The following is a 20,539-nucleotide window of genomic DNA, read 5'->3' as shown; positions in this document are numbered from 1 at the left end:
ATAACACTTACCATAATGGTAATGATAGACACAGTGAACGATTCCCAGTCCTTGTATTACTGTGTGTTAGCCACTAATACATGTAACATAGATATGCTGTATGCATTAGTGACACAACCATACAGGGTGTGTTTGTACAGAACTTTAGATGTTATAGATATTCGCGCGGCATACCTAAAAATAAATTATAGAAAAGTGTATTGAAACATACAACCTCAACTCTAACACAAATAACAGTTATTATGTGAAAGGTAGCATATACCCTTAACTCTAACACAAACCACGGGTATTATGCGTAAGGTAGCATCTAACCTTAACTCTAAAACAAACCACAGGTATAGTGTGTAAGGTAGCGTATACCCTTAACTCTAACACAAACCACGGGTATTATGTGTAAGGTAGCATATAACCTTTACTCTAAAAATCACAGGTATAATGTGTAAGGCAGCATATAATCACCGGTATAATGCTTAAGGTAGCATATAACCTTAACTCTAACACAAATCACGGGTATAATGTGTAAGGTAGCATATAACCTTAACTCTAACACAAATCACATGTATAATGTGTAAGGTAGTATATACCCTTAACTCTAAGACAAATCACAGGTATAATGTGTAAGGTAGCATATACATGTACCCTTAACTCTAACACAAATCAGTGGTATAATTATAATGGAAATAACCTTAACTCGTGCACAAATCACGTGTAACCTACTTTGTATCTTTAACTCGTGTACAAACTATATTTAAGGCAATATGTAACTTTAACTAAGACGCAATTCATTATGACAAAGCGTGTTTATCCCGCTAATATCGACATCTTTTAGGGTAGCCGAGACTTTACACTTGAAGTATAAACAGGTGTACCTTGTACCCGTGTTACCGTCCTTCTTCCCCAATTTACGAGGGGACGCTATCTCGGTCCACGTAAATATGGATTAAATTTAGACATTCCTTGGTTGTGACGATAAATATTCTCCTGTGATAGGCGAGGGGTCTAGGGAGGGACATACGATATAATTCAATTTAAAATTCATTTAAGACATTTCTTGCCAACTTTTGACATTAACAGGAAAAAGCATACTGCAATTACACTGTAATTATTTAACTTAATCTTTCAGCTGGAACACATTTATTCATTTACAATATATATTTATTGATATTTGGTTGTTATCTTACTTTACTCTGTTGGTATGTTTTTTTTTATAAACTGTCGCTGATCAATTCGTGATTTACCTTTTCAATATTGTTTGCTTATCTGTTTATAATTGTTGTTTTTCCATTTATAATTGGTTATTTATCCGCAAATCATTGATGTTTATTCGCTTATATCTGTTATTTTTTCGTTTCTAATCTGTTATTTATCCGTTTATAATTGGAGGTTTATCCGTTTTCAATTGGATTTTTCGTTTATGACTAATGTTTATCTGTTTGTGATTAATGCTTACCCGTTTACAATTGGATGTTTATCCGTTTATAATTGGATGTCTACCTGTTGATAATTGGATGTTTATCCGTCCATGATTGAAGCTTATTCGTTTATGAATTGTTGTTTATTTATATATGACGACTGGTTATTTATCCGTTCAAAATATGGTCTTTTATCCATTTGTAACCGGTAATTTTTCGGTGATGGTTACTTTATTATCCGTTTATATTTAGTTACGGGTCCTTTTTCATTTGGTTATTTATCTTGTTATAGTTTCTGTTCAATCGTTTATTATCCGTTCAATTTGTTAATGTATTTTCTATAGCTCCATTATATTTATTTATGTGAATATGGAGCTGAGGATTATGTACAAGTAAATACCGACTTCCGAATGATTCTGATCTCCCGAAGAGAATATTAGAATTAGTGATATGTTATTTTATGGAGAAGTATAATCTTAAATTCTTCATTATTTTTATTAATTGAACCCAAGAAATTTAAAGCATTAAAAACTGGTATTTAATAGCCCTGACCTATATATAGAACAGTTAGTTTACGGAGACGATTATTGGGTATATTCATCAACCGTAAATTAAAGGTGAAACCCTCGCAGTCTTCATAACACTATACATTGTACTATAAAAGTCTGGCGTTACGAGGCTGTGCTAAAGGAATCGCCCAATATTTCAAAGCGATATCTACATACAAATTGTACATGTATATACCAACCCCTCGGATACGTTTATATTCTGATACCAGGACAAATATCAAAGGTTATAAATAGATCCCCACAAGTCCACTATTAAAGGATCCGGAGGAATAAGTACCGCCTTATCTGAATATACACACGACAGTCATATACCGCGTCACGACCACTTCCTTATCAAACTTCTCACATCGATTTCAAATTTGAAGATTACCCGGAAGTCCTGTGACGTCATACATTATTGTAAAATTTAATGTCTCTAATGGGCGAGGAAGGTTTTGGATTTATGAATGGATTTCCACCTTTGATTCTTCATTCCCTAGCTACCTGTGGCATTTCCTCAAATCTTGACGATCTGTCTATTTTCTGTTGACACACCTAATGATGAACTTTGACCTTACTACAGTGTAAACAAACTTCTCAGCGCCGACGCAGTTTTGGATTTTTAGTATTTATACCACTGCATCACCTACCTGGGATTTATTTCAAGCTATCTGTGATAACCGAGTGTAGCCTGTCCCTCGAGTGACTCACGTGTTCTGGTTTATGACTCGTTTTGGGGTTAAAACAGCAAACATTCAACGAGAAATATTTACCCGGTGATAAAACTACTTCACAAGAAAACAGGAGATATTTTACAACTTCCGTTTAATGGGGAATAAAACCTGCTGTCATTAAACTACAAGGGATTATTACAACGTACCCAAACTACGGATTCTGACTTGTACTAAAATCTAAGTAATTTTGAAGATGGATGTCCGATTTGTGTGCTTGTTGTTATCGGTGGTCTGTATGGCCGGCTTTGGCGCATCAGCTCCGGCAGTTAATACAGGTAAGTGTGACAAGTTTGAAAAGTTTACAGAGGAAGAGACACATTCAGAGGAAGGGGCTACAAATGGGTATATGTAGAAAGACGACACAACGCGAGAGTTTACGTGACTTGAATGTTCTTCTGGAATCCATAATCACGTTTTATACAATTCATAGTATGATAACACCATTGTAAGATTCTATTTATCATAGAACTCGCACTACCAAATCCGCTAAAATGCTTTTAGGCATGTAAATAGAGAAGACTGGTGGAATGACTGTTTATGCTACAAAGACTTAAGTGTTTATGACGTCACAATATATTGTCATATTGTACATTTTTTTGTATAATTTTTCATGCAAAGAATGATGATAAAACAATACTAACAAATCCTAAATCGCGATAAAAAGTTGTAGATTAAAGATAAGACTTGCGTTGATTAGCATGAATGGGTAGGGCGAGATTAGGGGGTGGGGCTTGTATACGTGTGTGTTTGTATAATGAGTGTGCGTTTATTTTGTGACCACGATCTAGGATGGGGGTTGGGAGGATAAGAAATATAAGTGTATATACAAATGTACATGTATCAGGTTTATGCGTTGTATTTTTTGTGAAAAATGTTTATGTAAATTGGTATCTTCGTGTGACATTTTATGATGCAACATTCTGTCATTGTAGTGCTATACAGGTATATGTAGTCAAACATGTATATCAATATACCAATTATATACTGGTGATGGTCGCATCTGAGATGGCAAACAAGATGGCAGTCCAGTATAACAAGGTCCTTTCTATCAAAAATTTAGATAAAAATTTAGTCAAATTAACATTTAATGAATTCTCATTCGATCACTTCCGCCAATAGATACAAAGTGGAAACTTAAAAGTTTATCATATGAACTTGTATTATGTAATAAACTGTGTAACATGTAGCAAGTAACGGTAATAAATGAATACAAAGATAAATAAATAAAATGAAGAAATAATAATAAAAATGAATAAATAAATTAATGAAATAAGATAAATAAATAAATAGATAGATAAAGGAGATGAATAGATATATAACATAAATGGATAAAATAGATAATCAAATAAAGTTAATAGATAAATAAATAAAATAAAAAAAAATAGATAGATAAATAAATAATTGAATAAATTTATATACTGGGCTGTAATAAGGGTTGTACAATAGAACATTATATGTAATAGACTGTCGTGTTAATGTCGTCCTAACTATTATCTCTGAAAGACAATCGATTTTGCCGACGCCTAAGGACAACGAAATTGCGATTTCAAGTATTTCAGCTCTGTTTATTGTAAATATTTGTTATAGTAAAATATTTTGTAATTGACTTTTTCAGGAGCAGGGTCATCTTCATCAAACAAGGTAAGTTAATTAAGGGGATACGACACGGTTAAAAAATAATTAACCGATTGTCTTAAACAATGACATAAGTAAAATAATGAACCGATTGTCTTAACAATTGACATAAGTGATCTTTGCGCCATCATTTCCTGTGTAGCAAAATTTGCTATGCCTTTCAATGCTAATTCTCCGCATATATAGGCATATTGGAAAAAATATGCATTTTTTTCAAAAATGCAACTGTTTCTAAGTAAGGATGAAAAAATGCCACGATCCTCTGTAAATGTTAAGTGTTTACAGAGAGAATCCTGTTTTAGCCGAGAAACATTACCTAGAAATACAACATTTTTATTTTACCAAATTATGGAAGTTTGAATATTAAAAAACAAAACAAACAAAAAACAACAGAAAAATAATTTTGTTTTCCTTGTATCGCAGTTCAGCACTAAAGGGGGATAACTCTTAGGAACTGTATTTAAACGTAGGTCTGACATTCGATTGGAAATCTTTTTCTCGGGAGGTAGCATTTTATGAGTGTTTCATATCCCATTTAATCAACATTCGTTTGAATGAAATTTACATTAAAATATTAATAAGAATCACGTGCTCTTATCTTTTAATGTTAATTAAATAATTATTTGATATCGGTCTAAATTATTGGCGAATCCATAAAACAGTAACATATGTGGTTGTTGTACTGACTGGTTGATGGATTTCCACTTTTTGAAGGTATATTAATGACTATACGTATCCTTAGGGATAAAAAAATCGTTTGATAATACAATAATCACACAAACATTTTTTGAGGGATTAAAACAATACCATTAAATAAAAGTTTGTTCCATTAGCGCATCACGTATTTGAACACTTCCGCCAGAGAAAAGTGAAATCATATTCCGAAAAAAAAAAAAAAAAAGTTTGTCAATAACGAGCTTTTCTTAAGTACATGTACAACTGGATTTGATAAAATAACTATGTATTGTATTCTTTTGTATGAGGTAACCACATTGTTTAGTCGTCTTTAAAATAGTACCGTGAAGTATAAAACATTCAATGAGAATAAAATGAACCAAATACATAAATACAAGGAATTTTATGGTATGTATTATCGTGATATGACTGTTGTATGGGCTAACCACAAAAGTCTTTACTCACGAAATAGTTTTAAATATCTAAACCACGAAAGCAAGTACACACAATTTTTTGATGTAATACGGTATCATAACGACATAGAGAGTGTTTCCGGTTCATTTTCCAAATACATTATATATATTATATTTGAATCTGTTTGTGTTAAACAATAGAAAAGATGCTGATATATTCCTATACGTATTTTTATTTCACAGATACAGAGTCTAGAGTCAAAGGTAAGCATTTAAATGAATGAAAATATCATTAATGTGTAGAAGAATAGACAACACCTGGAAATAATCTCCAGATAGTGCACTAGACAAAATTGTATTATAATTCCTCCAGACATTCAGGAATATTAAAGATTTAAAAGACCTGCCTCTATTTCCCCTATTGAACCCACCCCTCTTACAACATTGGATATGATTTGCTCGAATTAGAAACGAAATATAATTTCATAGATTTATGAACAGAATGAAATTTACTCTCCTGCACTTTTTTTATTTCAAATTTTATTTCCCAATATAATGGTTGACGGAATATGACTGTATACAATAAAAGATCTCTGATGACACTAATATTATTTTCAGATAAAATACAAATGATAGATGTATTATTTATGTAATTTTTTTTTCAGCTTTCAAAACTTCGCTCATTGGTAAGTCAATATCATCTTTTAAAATCGTCTCATATTCTTTTTCGAAATAAACACACTTTGCCTGAAAATAACACCTTTAAACCATGTTAAAAAGAAAAGAAAAAGATAAACTCATTAAAATACCATTTACTTTTTATATATCTACATATCTATAAATTAAACAGTGGATGTCCTTGCATCTAAACTTAAATTTGTTCGGTAGTTTTTGTTTGCTTTTTTTTTTGTTTTTGTTTTTGTTTTGTTTTTGTTTTTGTTTATAATTGATATCTACTTTTTTCATTACAATTGCAATCTCTCAACAATATTAACAGAATGTTATCATATCTAAGTTGACAGATATTTCTAGCAACAAAAATGGACAGTTAAGAGCTGAGTCAAAATCTACAGAATCAAAAATGGCGTCAGAATCAAATATGTCACGTGACAAAGATCAAAAGTCACAGAGAGACTTGAAAATATCGGGAGATTCCACAATGACAGCAGGGCTGGCTGGATTACAGGGAAAAACCCTTGAGGTAAGATAACAATACTTTTAGTTAAATATTTCATTGTTATTGGTAATCCGATGACGTCATCGGTTTCCACATGTTATATGAAGATATGGGAGATGTAAGTAAAGACGACGAGGTCTAGTAGTGGGGATAGTGGTTAGTGATTATAAGGAGGATGGCTTGAGTCCCAGCTCGGATACAAGGTTGCATATATGAACAAGATAAACATCTTTAGATACAAGCTACAAGGAGATTTATTTAAAGTCGTATATGTTAAAACAAAGAACATTAGCTCTGTATAGCTATTACTACGACTAAACATAAGTAAAATACAGAGAAAAACTTTATGTAACAAAAATAAGGGTAATATCACAGCATGCAAGTTATATAAAATGACTAGGGATACGAAAAAAAAACCCGAATTCCTTCCTGTGTTTGATTTGCAAACAATATGACACAGTATAAAGCCTTGCCATGACGAGTATCAACATACAATGTAGTGCCAAATGACGTATTAGTAATTAAACAATGGTTCTAAATCATTATCTTCGCTGCGTTTGATTCATTCATACCGCATAGCGAAGCATTTTCATGACGTTGATCAAAATGGCGTAACAATCACTCAATATGACCTTGACTGCTTCTACCAACTCATATAGATACAGCCAAGATTAGCATTGAGGCAGTTGGAGACTGCGGCGCCAAATGTAAATACATTCTCTTTGATAGAGTCATTCCTTCAAACTAATTTTATTTTATTAGACATAAAGCTATAATGTCGTCTGATTTCAGGCCTTAATGCTGGCCCTACAGACACTGACGGACCAACAGCTACACCAGAACGTCCAACGCACAACGGAGACTCATAATGGTTAGTGTTGAGATGTCTTATAACTTTTATACATCCAAGGTTACAACATCTAATATTACCGGAAAATACCGAGATTATCCAATGATTTAATCATATCCCGAGTTTAAAATGCAGAATAAACACCTTAACAGAATCATACATTTTATGTATTACGTCATAGGTGTCATACTAACCTGATTGAAAACAATGTCGGTTGATCGAAATATTTTAAATTGTGACGTCATAATAGTTATGACGTCAGTAACACAATATTAACTGTAACAAAATAGAAGTATCAGGGCATCGTTTCACAAAGCATCATATAACTTACGTATTTTGCGTAAGTCAGATACTATTTGCGAATTATAAAGCGTTTCACAAAAATCTTGCGTAACTTTACGCCATATCCATCCTGTCGTAACATAAGAAAATAATTTAAAATCGTACGCAAGCATGCCCTTTTGAACAAAAACGACGTCGTACTCAATTACAAATTAGCATAAGAGAGCTACTATGCCTTTTGAGCGGCGAACAGTTTTCACCTAAAAAGTGTCGTCGTTTTTTACCTCCAAGTTAGAGAGTGGTTTATTTTTACCGGGAGAACGTACGATATTGACTTTAGATACGAACACCCTTGTGAAACGGACCTACGAACTTCGTATGTTTTGCATAACACTTTCGTAAATATTTACGAAAATTCGTAAGTTACCAAGCTTTCTGAATTGATACCCAGGTAAATATCTAAAAAAAATCTGACGTAACCATATTTAGCCAATGAGAGTTGCGGTAAATCGGATCATATCTAATAGTTGTCTTTGATTTTAAGACGAATTTTGCATAGATAATATGAGTGCCACTAATAGCTTTTATAAATAAAATTAGCATTGCATACGGTTTTTTGCGAAACCTAAATAAAAAAAGCTACCATGAAAAAAAAAGAAATCCTTAAAGTCGCCAAGATATTCTCCTTTGTCTTTAATTCGGGTTCATATAAGACAGTTTGTGACATAAAATAATGTAAAACATTTCTCGTATTTAGTTGACATGGGTACGTTTCGGGACGAGCCTCTACCAGATCCGTCCAATGAAAAGCCCAAACATTCTACAAAGGATTCTGACGTCATCAAACTAGCAAAACTTCTCACAGCAGCCAACTCAGCTGACGTTACTTCAGAAGGTAAGTGTTGGTCAATAATTACGGGGAAGCTGTCGATAATTTTATTTTATTCCGTTTTACAGAAGTACGGTAGGTGTACAAAAAGTATCCTAGCGCACAAGAATTTCAATTTGAAAATTCTTCATCTCTATTTATAATAATGACTTTTTGAAAGTATTGACTGGGCTCAGAGGTCATTCTGAAAAGACCTCCTACAGGGTGTCGTTAGATATTGTATTGCAGTGTATCGTAGAGGAGCGAAATTACAAGTCTAATTTTGATTAGATTGGACCATCAATTCAACATATAAATTCAAACCTCGTTAACTCGTAGTCATCGGGATCGTGAAAAAAACCTTATAGTTATCCGAGTCTTCGAGTTAACCGAGTTTCAAGGTAGACGTGCTGTTATACGTGTGTAAGATATTTTATTCATACGTACATGGACATATTGGTATCAACGGGGTTGCTTTCTTCGCTTGTACATGTATTTAATTTTGGAACATAGGGCTACTTATTTAATATTGCGTGGACTAATACAAATTGTAGCACCTGTTCAGGAGAACGCGCATTTTTGATATCTTTAACATTCGTCTAATATCCAAATAGGGAATTTAATAAATTTTAGGGATATTGCAACCCAGTTCCCTTCTAGATATATTGAGGCACTTTTCTCTTTGACCGACTCCGCTAGAATTGGATGTCAAAATGTTAGGCCTCCAGTATCACCGACGAGTCCTGGAAGGGTGATACAGATGTATGGTGTCCCTGCCATCACTGACGAGTCCTAGAAGGACATAACAGCTGTATGATGTCCGCTCACATCACTGGCGAATCCTAGAAGGACGGAACAGCTGTATAATCTCGTTACATCACTGACGAGTCCTAGAAGGACGAATTAGCTTTGTGGTGTCTCTAACATCACTGACGAGTCCTAGAAGGACGAATTAGCTTTGTGGTGTCTCTAACATCACTGACGAGTCCTAGAAGGACGCAGCAGATTTATATATAAGTGCGCTTGTATTTATCGAGTACATGTATTACATTATTTGTGTTTGACACTCTATAATCCTTTTAATTATATTTTTTTTTTGTAATTGAAAATGGTAAGTGATGTTGACTCTATGTTTTAAACTCAGATAACGACGAAGGCTACCGCCAACCGAAGGAGGGGCGATTTGGAATGTTCCGGGGGGAAGGTAGGTAACCTTAAGAGTGGAGGTTTGGAATGTTCCATGGTGAAAGGTAGGTATAACCTAAAAAGGGACGATTTGGAATGTTCCGGGGGAAAGTAGGTAACCTAAACAGGAAAGATTTGGAATGTTCCGGGGGAAAGTAGGTAACCTAAAAGGGGGATTTGGAATGTTCCGGGGGAAAGTAGGTAACCTAAAAGGGACGATTTGGAATGTTCCGGGGGAAAGTAGGTAACCTAAAAGAGGGATTTGGAATGTTCCGGGGGAAAGTAGGTAACCTAAAAGAGGGATTTGGAATGTTCCGGGGGAAAGTAGGTAACCTAAAAGGGAGATTTTGGAATGTTCCGGGGTTAAAGATGGGAAACATAAACAGGAAAGATTTAGAATGTTACGGGGAAAAGTAGATTGACGTTTTTCACCTTTTCTAACGCTTTGTTGAAGTCCCACGATGCCAATATTAAACGACTTCTCTGGTATGATATTTTGAATCGGTCCAGAGCAATATGATAATAAATTTCGTATATAAGCAAGTGTTTGTTTTGTTCTGATATCATTGGATTAATATTTGAAACCATGTCATTATGTTTAGGAATGATCCATTTCAAATCACGTGAATCTTCCCCACAAGCACTCGCGTTTTTGTTGTCGCCGCAAGAGCTTCAGAGTAATTGACAGGTTATATTTTGTTGCTGCGAAACTCTACAATCAAGGATGTTTTACGTAATGCCTATTACTTGATATTTCCGTTGACCTGCTTAATGTATACACCATCTATCGTTGCAGCACTTCGTCTCGTAGAAGACAAGCTTTTAGGAGACGTGGAATTGGCGCTTGAAAGTGGTCTTACGCTTGACGAGATTATGAATGACTTAGAAAAACAAGGTATGTATTGTTCAAAATTTGGCTATATATATTTACAAAGCTAATGAAATAAAAAATGGAAGATTATTTAACTGATTTTTTTGTAATGTTCGAATACCCTTCGCTTACTAAATTGGTTTTGTTGGTTTGTTATATGCTAACTGAATTATTACTGTTCCTTATTATACTTATTTAAGTATCACTACTCAATTGTACATCAAATTTCCACCATAAATTGTAATTGGTTTGTATCTGCTCAAAGGCTTTATTGCCTAATGCAAAAAAAAAAAAAAAATAAAAAAAATAAAATAAAATAAATACAAAAATAAAGACACATATGTGACTCACAATTCTAGATTAACATTTCATAGATATCTTATCAATAAAACGTAGCGTTGTGACGTCATTGTTGAATGACAGTTCGAATTATCATGTTAAGGGTCATCCAAATAGCAAATACCGTGATATCTTATAAGCTAAAAATCACTACTTTGATACAATTTAACTGAATTAACTTCTTCAATTCTTATTTTGCATCATGGCTTATTATGAGCCTTGCTGTTGACATGCAATTTGTTCAGTTTAAAAAAAAATCAACAACACTAGCGAAAATGTATGTTTCAGGAGAACAATAAGCTCATGAGTATTACCTACAATGCACAAAATAATCATGTGCTATTTTTAGATTTTATTATTTGTGTGACTTACAAGTTGTTCTCTACTCGTTCTTACCACAAAGTAACTCTACAGAAACTGTTAGCATCGGCTACAAGTTTTTGATGGTTTTGAGAAAATATACGTTCAGATTTTTTTTTTCATTTTACATGTATTTCATGACTTATTTTGTGTATTTTAATTCAATATTATTTTTCTATAAATATGACCCTGAATCAATATTTGGAATAATAAATTGATTTCTTGATGGAATGGTGCTTGATATAGATGTGTTTAATAATAAAAAAAAAAAAAAAACAAACGAAAAAAAAAAACAAACAAACAAAAAAACGAGTTGGATCTTTGTGTTAGTGAACATGAGTACATCTTACGACGTACTTTTTGTGTTTATTTCAGAAGACAAAGCCAGAGCACGAGATCTTCTCGCGAGACTTGGGGACAGAATTCCACGTCATTACCGGGACTGATAACATATCTCAATGTTTTCGATATCTACTTTATTCTGTTATTGATGTTTCATGTATAAAGGAATTTACCTACTGATAAACACATTGTTGTTTTATATATTTTTTTCTCTACAAAGGAGCGGGTCAAGTGTTGGCTACTACGGAAGCCGTGAGAGGACCTTTTGTCTTTCGACTTTCGACTTTTGACTTTCGACTTTTGACTTTCGACTTTCGATTTTGAGTAAAGATCGCGGGAAAAAAACAATATTTCCAATCAGATTTCCGAGTTTTGCCGGAAATATCTCCGAGATATTTAGATTGACATGAAATAAAAATCAGAACAAGGGAGACAACCTCTACAATGTTATCGTTTTTAGGTAGAGAATAGTTTATTTCAGATAACTCCACATCACCATACAAGCATTGGTAATTAAGCATCAGATACATCATATAAACGTTATATTCTAAATATCAAAGCGGTTTTCCTTTATCTGGTCCATATGAACCATAAAGAATACTGTGAAAATAAGTTCCCGCACTTACTGAGTAACTGTCATTTTAGTTATACCAGAGACGTATATACCTGATATACAAGTCTCTGGTTATACCAAACATTTTGTCAAAACATTCCCGTCCAACCAATGCATCAATACTTGCTGTAAGTGTCTTGGCGTTAGTTCTTAGTACTTACCTCTATATGACAGATACGAATTACCTATATAACTACCTATGGAACTGCACCTTCGGGCAGGTGAGCTAAAAAAACAACATGTCGTTAGCGTTGAAGGAACCATTTTCTGTTCACTAAACATACTTTTTTTGTTGTAAAATATAGATTTTTTAATGTCGTCTATAATTGTCCCCGTGGTCCTCACGTATACATTCTTAATAGCTGTTATTCTGGTATTTAATAGTAGTTTCCGTTGGGATGAATTAAAATGTTTTGGGTCAGGGCACACCAGAACTAATTTTCGTTGATAAGCTTGGAATTGATCATCTATATTCTTCAAACATTTATCAATGAAGCTATGCGTGAAAAAAGGCTCATGCATAACATACATTTGAACCTCATTGATCCTGTTGGTTACGGTGATACCAGCCCCGCCCCTAGTAATGGCCGAATCAACAGCATTAATAGGCATAAGTAAATTTCCTTATATACCGCACTTTATAACAGCAATAAACAGACTTAAAAAGTCTAAAAAAAAATATCCGTGGTATCGGCCTTTATAACTACTAACCATCACCTTTCTTATCTTTATGGGAAGCGTGCAGCCAGTGCTGCAATTCGGCCATTTTCATCACTGCATTTTTTTGGGGAGATATGTAGACTGGAACACAACAGAGTACGGTGTTTTGTTTAAATGTACTGTAACCACCGACCGTTGTCGAAACACGAAACAACGATTATTTGATAATATAGTCATGCGTTCTGTCGGTTGGCCAACATGTCTAAACTTGTAGAACATCAAATCTCATATAAAATGAAGCTAAGGATTTACATTCTTAATGTAAGGTCATTATCGCGAAGAACTAAGGACAATTTGGTCTGAATTGTAAATCAAGGATAGAAAGCATCACCACAGGAGCACAGAATTACGACACCATCAAGAACTAAAAGCTAACAAGCTCTTTCTTTTGAAAAATGCTCAAAATGGAGACGACTCGATTTCAGGCTGGCGACACGACGTGTTTTCAGGATCATGTGATCACATTAATCCAATCAAATACGCTGTTATATACAATGAGATATAACAATACTCATTTCGGAAATCGAAGCGTCGAGGGGGCCGCTTTGGCCGAGAGGTTGAGGTGTCCCGACACTTTATCACTAGCTGTCCACCTCTGGGTTGCGAGTTCGAAGGAGACAAAACTACATTATCAAAGAAACAAATGTATTTTGTTGATCCAATACATGTTAGGGAGAAGGACAAAATGTCGTAAAAAAAAAAAAAAAAACTCAAAAACTCAAAAACAAACGAATGCAAAACTATAATGAATTGTCAGTTTTTTCAACAACTGGCTGGATTCGCGTCGCTGACAGGCAACATATCAGGCATGTACACGGATGTTGCTATCCATGGAATCTGAAACCCTATTCTCTCGGTGCGTTTATTTTTGATATTTGCAAAACAATGGAGATGAATCCATAATATATTTTACGTAGCAAGTTGCCAGCGATGCTGTACAGGGCTAGCAAAGGTACGAAGAGAAAGCCTCTTGGCAACGATGATCAGGAAAACGCTAAACATCAAGGCGCTGGTCTATCTATCATGTAAAAGTGACATCAACATTGTAACTGAATGATGGGGACTATTTTCTTTAGGATAATGGTACAGTACCTATCATAGTTCTAATTTGTTGGATACGTCATAGAGTGCTGGTTGATAGATCAAAGGATCTGTCGAAAATCTAATCTAATAAAGCTGATTATTGCTTTGACAATAGCCCGGTATTATTGCTCTAATGTACCATTGTTACTAATGATAATTATTATTAATGTCCTTACCGTACACGAGAAAGGATAGTTTGTTTGTTTGTTTTTGTTTAACGTCCTATTAACAGCCAGGGTAATTTAAGGACGTGCCAGGTTTTGGAAGTTGAGGAAAGCCAGAGTACCCGGAGAAAAACCACCGGACTACGGTCAGTACCCGGCAACTGCCCCACGTAGGTTTCGAACTCGCGACCCAGAGATGGAGGGGTAGTGTTAAAGTTTCGGGACACATTAACCACTCGGCCACCGCGGCCTCTCACACGAGATAGGATAGTTTGGTATTGGGTAATATCGGGGTATGTATCCTCAAAACTGGGTGATTTTATTTTGGTGTATCTAAATTTGACATGTTTATCTACTCTGTATCAAATTTCGACATACATATGTATTCCAATGTCCATGGTGCAGTATAAACCTGTTCGGATGGTCGGGTGTCACAGTGGTAACACACTTGCCTTTCACCAAGGCGACCGGAGTTTGATTCCCCGTGGAAAAGGTATTTGTTCACCTCCTGACCACGTGGGTTTCCCCCGGGTACTCCATTTCGCAGTTGTTGTAAAATAGATAAAGTTTACATTTTTTTTTTACAATAAATCTGTTCGCGGCCTGTAGCATTATAACTACATGTAATAATAGTGTCTCACCACCTATAAGTAAGCATTATAGTTACCTTCCTTGTAACAGGTCCACCATTTTGAAATAAAACCCGAAATGTGGGAGCACTGCTATATTTCTGGGCTCTTGATTAATGAAACCTATCTTGACATAGTACGAACATTTCACCACTGGGCCCCGTTGAAGCCATCACCCTTCGACAGTTACCTTTGAAGTCGTCGCGGTTAAGGACCCTGACCTACATTATTGTATACAAATGACTAGCTTTTTTGTTTGATTGGTTTGGTTTGGTTTATTTTGTTTAACGTCCTATTAACAGCTAAGGTCATTTAAGGACGGCCTCCCATGCGTGCGACACGCATGCGTGTGGTGAGTGCGTATGTGTGTTTTGAGAGGCTGCGGTATGTTCGTGTTAAGTCTCCTTGTGATAGGCCGGAACTTTTGCCGATTTATAGTGCTACCTCACTGAAGCATACTGCCGAAAACACCAAGCAGGACACCCTATCCAGTCACATTATACTGACAACGGGCGAACCAGTCGTCCCACTCCTAATATGTTTGAAATTATATTAAAAACAGGTAAGACATTCCTACATACTTCAAACATGTCAAATAAGTAAACCAATAGACTTTTAAGGTTCACTGAATCGGAATCGATCGAAATGGCGCCAGGCACCAAATAAAAAATTAAAACCTAGATTCAAACTATCCCGATTTATGGTTATTGCTTGTAGAATATTTCCTTGTATTTCATGGATACGGAGATAAAGAATATATGGGAGGTGAATAATTTATAACTCTTTCTGTCATTTAATATTTAACACGTTTTTCAAATGAAAGCTACCTATAAATGTCACCCTGAAGTGAAATGCTCTGTTTAAGTACTCGACGTTTTTGGTTGGTTGGCAAACTAATGATAAAAACATCGACTTGATATCACATCAAATATTAATCAATATTGCCATTAACTTTGCTGATTTCCCAATCGTAAGCAGTCACATTTAACGTACATTTTATGTACATGTCTGAAATGATATTGGAAAAAACCCCAGACATAAATAAAAGAAAGAAAAAAAAAAAAAAAAAATTAAAATAATTATTCGATAAATGCATGGTGTTTTAATTTCTACATGAAATGTTAGCCTAGAAGGTGTTAAGCAGAATCTAGTATTTATTTATCAGCCCGCTCGTATTGTTCATTTACAGAGAATTCTAGTCTAGTATCTATCTATCAGCCAGTGTTATTGTAATGTTTACAGAGAATTCTAGTCTAGTATTTACCTATCAGCCAGTGTTATTGTAATGTTTACAGATAATTCTAGTCTAGTATTTACCTATCAGCCAGTGTTAATTGTAAAGTTAATAGAGAACGCGAGTCTATTATTTATCTATCAGCCAGTGTTTATTGTAATATTTACAGAGAACGCGAGTCTAGTATTTAATATTTATAGAGAATGCGAGTCTAGTATTCATATATCAGCAAATGTTTATTGTAATAATTACAGAGAATGCTAGTATAGTACACATGTATCTCTCTCACTAACAACCAGTGTTTGTTCCAACATTAAAAGATAACTCAAGTCGAGTATTTATTTATCAGCCGCCCATGTTTATTGTTATATTTACATAACTCGATATTCTGTTGTCTGTCTAACAGCTCCAACTCATTACATTGTCTTCTGAAAATAGTTAATTGATGATGATTTTGAGTTTTATATATCGCTTTATATACAACAACATAGCCGCCTCAAGGCGGTTCACAAATTATTATCCGTGGTTATGCGGCCTTTAGCAGGCAGTCATTGTCTTTCTCAAATCCCCGGGGAACATTCAGTAAGAACTGTAATTTAAGCTTACACACGGCATTTGTTCTCTTCTACATAACCCAATAGGACAAACAACACAAATATAACCACTGTATTTCACAGCGACATAGGCACTGACTGATGAGTTTATTAAAAAAAAACATAAATATACAAAACAGTGACAAAAATACATATTTCTCACATCATACCTATTCCTCACCTTACCTATCTTCATAAAAAATTACGTGTGCTCACTACTACCTTTGTCGCCTGAATGACACGTATAAATTACACCCAAGCCAATTTGCACGTGCAAATACCGGAAACGCCACCTATTGGCGTATTTCATACCAAAGAGAAAATAATTACATCCTAATTCCTACCGTCAACCGGTTGAAATTATATTTATAATGCCCTAGCTACTACCTACAGTACTCATTTAAAGCTGAGTCGACTGGACCACAATAGAATTATCTTCTTCAATGATTCAACACAGAGCAAATGCGAACTAGCGACCCTTCGGTCACATTGCCATGCCTCCTTCCACTTAGCTAAATACTGAGTCTAGTAACTGTGTAGTGGTTCATGCTTATTGTCATACTTACAGAAAATGCAAAAATATGTAAGACGACCTGAGTTCTGTTTACCATGGTATTCTAAAGGGTAAAAATATTATGAGTTAAAGTGCAATCCCAATTTCTTTTCAGATTGAACCACGATCATGTTGTTTGCTGCTGATCCTTTTTTAGTTTATTCATCATCTATTGACTCTGAATTTTCCTTTTAACCCCCCCCCCCCCCCAAAAAAAAGAAAGAAAGAAAGAAAGAAAGAAAATACAAAGGGAAAAAAAGGAGGGAAAATGAACAAATATCGAACGGAAAGTAAAGCGGACATATAGACAGACAACAAAACGACATATTTCCATGGAAGGAGAATCCAATTAACCATACACTTACATACAAATACAGATATATATTCCAGAGCATGAGTGCACCCAGCCAACTATGAACAGGAAGGACCGCGTGACAGGACACATGCTACAGGTAGTTAACACAACAAGTATTCACTTTAACTACAGTGTTGGATAACATACCACAAATCCTACCCCAGATATATTCTGAAATAGGAAATCATCCTAACTTCAGTCTAAAGTCAGTATAAATTGCTCATGCTATTTTTCGGAGTTTCAGTGACTTTGAAGACGCAGTCTTTTATGCATGTTTAGACTTGACCTAATGGCATGTAGTCACTATCTATATATTCATCTTTTTAATTCCAACTGATGCTTTTAATGTATATATATATTTCCGAAACAGTATCTTAATAATTCGTTAAATACCAATGTTGGATCGATTTGCTACAGTATTTTGCACACACTTACATACTTTCAAATCACCAATCTATGATGGCCGTGCACTGATCCTTATAGATTAGTAAAAACGAAGGAAATGTGTTTAACTACAAGCTGCATGTACATGTTCTTACGAAGAAAGAAATAAAGAATTAATGCAATAATGTACTGTAAACTTTATCTATTTTACAACAATTGCGAAACAAGTTATGTTAATTTATATTAATTACGTGTTGGCTAGGATGAACGCGCGCAAAAGGTCTGATTGTGGAAGGAATCCGGAGTACCCAGCGAAAACACACGTGGTCGGGCAGGTGACCCCATGCCTTTTCACGTCCAATCGTGGAATCGAACCCCGGTCGCCTAAAGGCAAGTTTGTTACCACTGTGCCATCCGACCACCATTAAATTCAAACAGCCCAATGCTACTTTCACTAATGTCTAGGATAAATTATACACCGAAGTCAACTGATTACAAAATGTATGAAATTATAAATTATAAAAAAGAAAGAAAACCATATTCAGAAATCCCTCATGTTTCTCATTCCAATACTTGTATGTGATGCTTTTATATTAACTCCATGGACATTTCGTAAAAATGATTTTAATTTTGAAAATAAAATTTAAATATAAACATAATCGTATGTTTAAAAATGAATAAATAGATAAATATATTAACAGATACATAAACAGAATTTGTTTGATTCGCATCACCTCGACCCCGACCCTTCAACCCTCTGTGCTTTTGCAGGCCAATCGATATTGGTTCACATATATCTAGTGTATATTGGACGTTGAAGACTAGTTGACTAAATAGCGAGTTTTTAGCAGTGTACTCTAGGGAGATATATACAAGATATTGTGTTGATAACAGGAAAGGCCTTTTATTACATATGGAGGAAGAGCTATAATTTATTTATCCCATCTACGACTTTTATGTTGCGATGAGATTCGGTCTCGTCATGAACAATGACTATAACGTATATAGTAAAAGTTACAGTGTATCACAATGTACAATAAACTTATTCAACCATACAGTAACACATATTTATTTTATATATACACATATAATTATGCTATAAAGAATACTTATCTATCTTTAAAATCTTCAAGTGATTCTTTACTATAACGACAAATACTCTTATCAATTTTTGTTTTTTTCTCTCTTTATTTCTTCATAAGACCTCGGCAGTTACTGTCCAACGTCAAAGCGGTTCTCCCATGACCCTGGTTGTTGGTGTCCATCCAAACAGCCGCCCTCATTTAGACCTGTTCTCTTTCCAAAGACAAGCGTTCTCAGGTCATCCTGGCAGATGGTGTCGCCTTTAAACACCTGTCCTCATAAAACCCTGGACGTAAATATCCCTCTAGACACTTGTCCTAATATGGCCCTGGTCATGAATGTCATCCGTGTTATCCGTCCTCACACAGTCCTTGATCATCATCGTCGTCGTCGTCGTCATCATTTTGTAGATCCATCATCATCATCATCATCATCATCCATAATCAAAGATCATCATCATGCATAATCATACATCATCATCATCATCATCATCAAAGATCATCATTATCATACAGCATGTACTTATCACTGTCACTCATCACTAACGTATGAAGGACAGGGATTTTGACCATGCAACTCATCCTATATCCTAAACCTATGAAGAACAATCTATATGTTTTCTCCAACGATACACTTCCATAACCCTTCTGTGTTTTGATTCTTAATATTCTGTGTCAATGATAGAGACATTCTCGCCTTAACAATACAGCTTTTCCATGATTGTACCCGTCTGTTTCCCTTACATTTATGGCCTAGTAAATGTACTCAAAAAATTGATTCGTAAATGGCTGCAACCATTTTGTAATTTATCTTTTCCTATCTTCAAAGGTAATTTTTGCCCTCTTTATCTATCCATGTACTTCCTCAAATGTGACGATTAGTTGAGCGTTCGTCCTTGCGAGGAAGATGTTCAGTTCTCTCACCTGTCAGAGATATATTAAAGTATATATATAACTACTTTCTGTTAAATGTGCAGATTTAAAGTTAGGACTACAGGCTGATTGTCCCTCTGTCATGAACAGATGTGATATCAAAGCGTTATGTAAGCTATCGAGGTGGTTTTAACTGATGTTAATATTCTTATGTCTGTCTACTGTTAATTGGAATACAGATCCTTACATCATGTACCCCTAACAAGACTGTACGCAATACATACCTAATACACTTATTCATTGTTGTCAACTTTATCTTAATAATTCAGCATAGATTAAGTAATTATTTACATCGACGTATTTTGCGTTATAGTCTTTTCTAATTAGATTGTTAATTATGATGTAAGACCCGAAACATGTTAAGACGATCCAGGATATGTTAACTAAGTTAACAAGGGTAGGCACAAGGAAACATTTCGAAACATAAATAATTTAAATTTCATAAAAAGCACGACACGCTTAAGAGAACACTCTTACATTCTAACTCCACTGCTAATGACAAACT

At 34.7% G+C, this 20,539-nt stretch overlaps 1 protein-coding gene across 1 annotated transcript; it reads left to right on the top strand.

Annotated features, from left to right (window-relative positions):
• Positions 1-2,385: 2,385 nt before the first annotated feature.
• On the top strand, positions 2,386-11,875 carry LOC117315849. Its single transcript, XM_033870253.1, has 10 exons — positions 2,386-2,969; positions 4,310-4,335; positions 5,661-5,681; positions 6,083-6,103; positions 6,433-6,618; positions 7,387-7,465; positions 8,484-8,621; positions 9,739-9,798; positions 10,576-10,674; positions 11,725-11,875. The coding sequence occupies exons 1-10, from the start codon at positions 2,888-2,890 to the stop codon at positions 11,793-11,795; spliced, it is 783 nt and encodes a 260-aa protein (XP_033726144.1). The 5' UTR covers positions 2,386-2,887; the 3' UTR covers positions 11,796-11,875.
• The last annotated feature ends 8,664 nt before the right edge of the window (positions 11,876-20,539 follow it).

The sequence above is a fragment of the Pecten maximus genome, chromosome 17 (assembly GCF_902652985.1).
Source record: "Pecten maximus chromosome 17, xPecMax1.1, whole genome shotgun sequence".
Classification (NCBI taxonomy): domain Eukaryota; kingdom Metazoa; phylum Mollusca; class Bivalvia; order Pectinida; family Pectinidae; genus Pecten; species Pecten maximus.
Note: the sequence above shows the minus strand (reverse complement) of the source record. Positions and strands in the feature narration are given on the sequence as shown.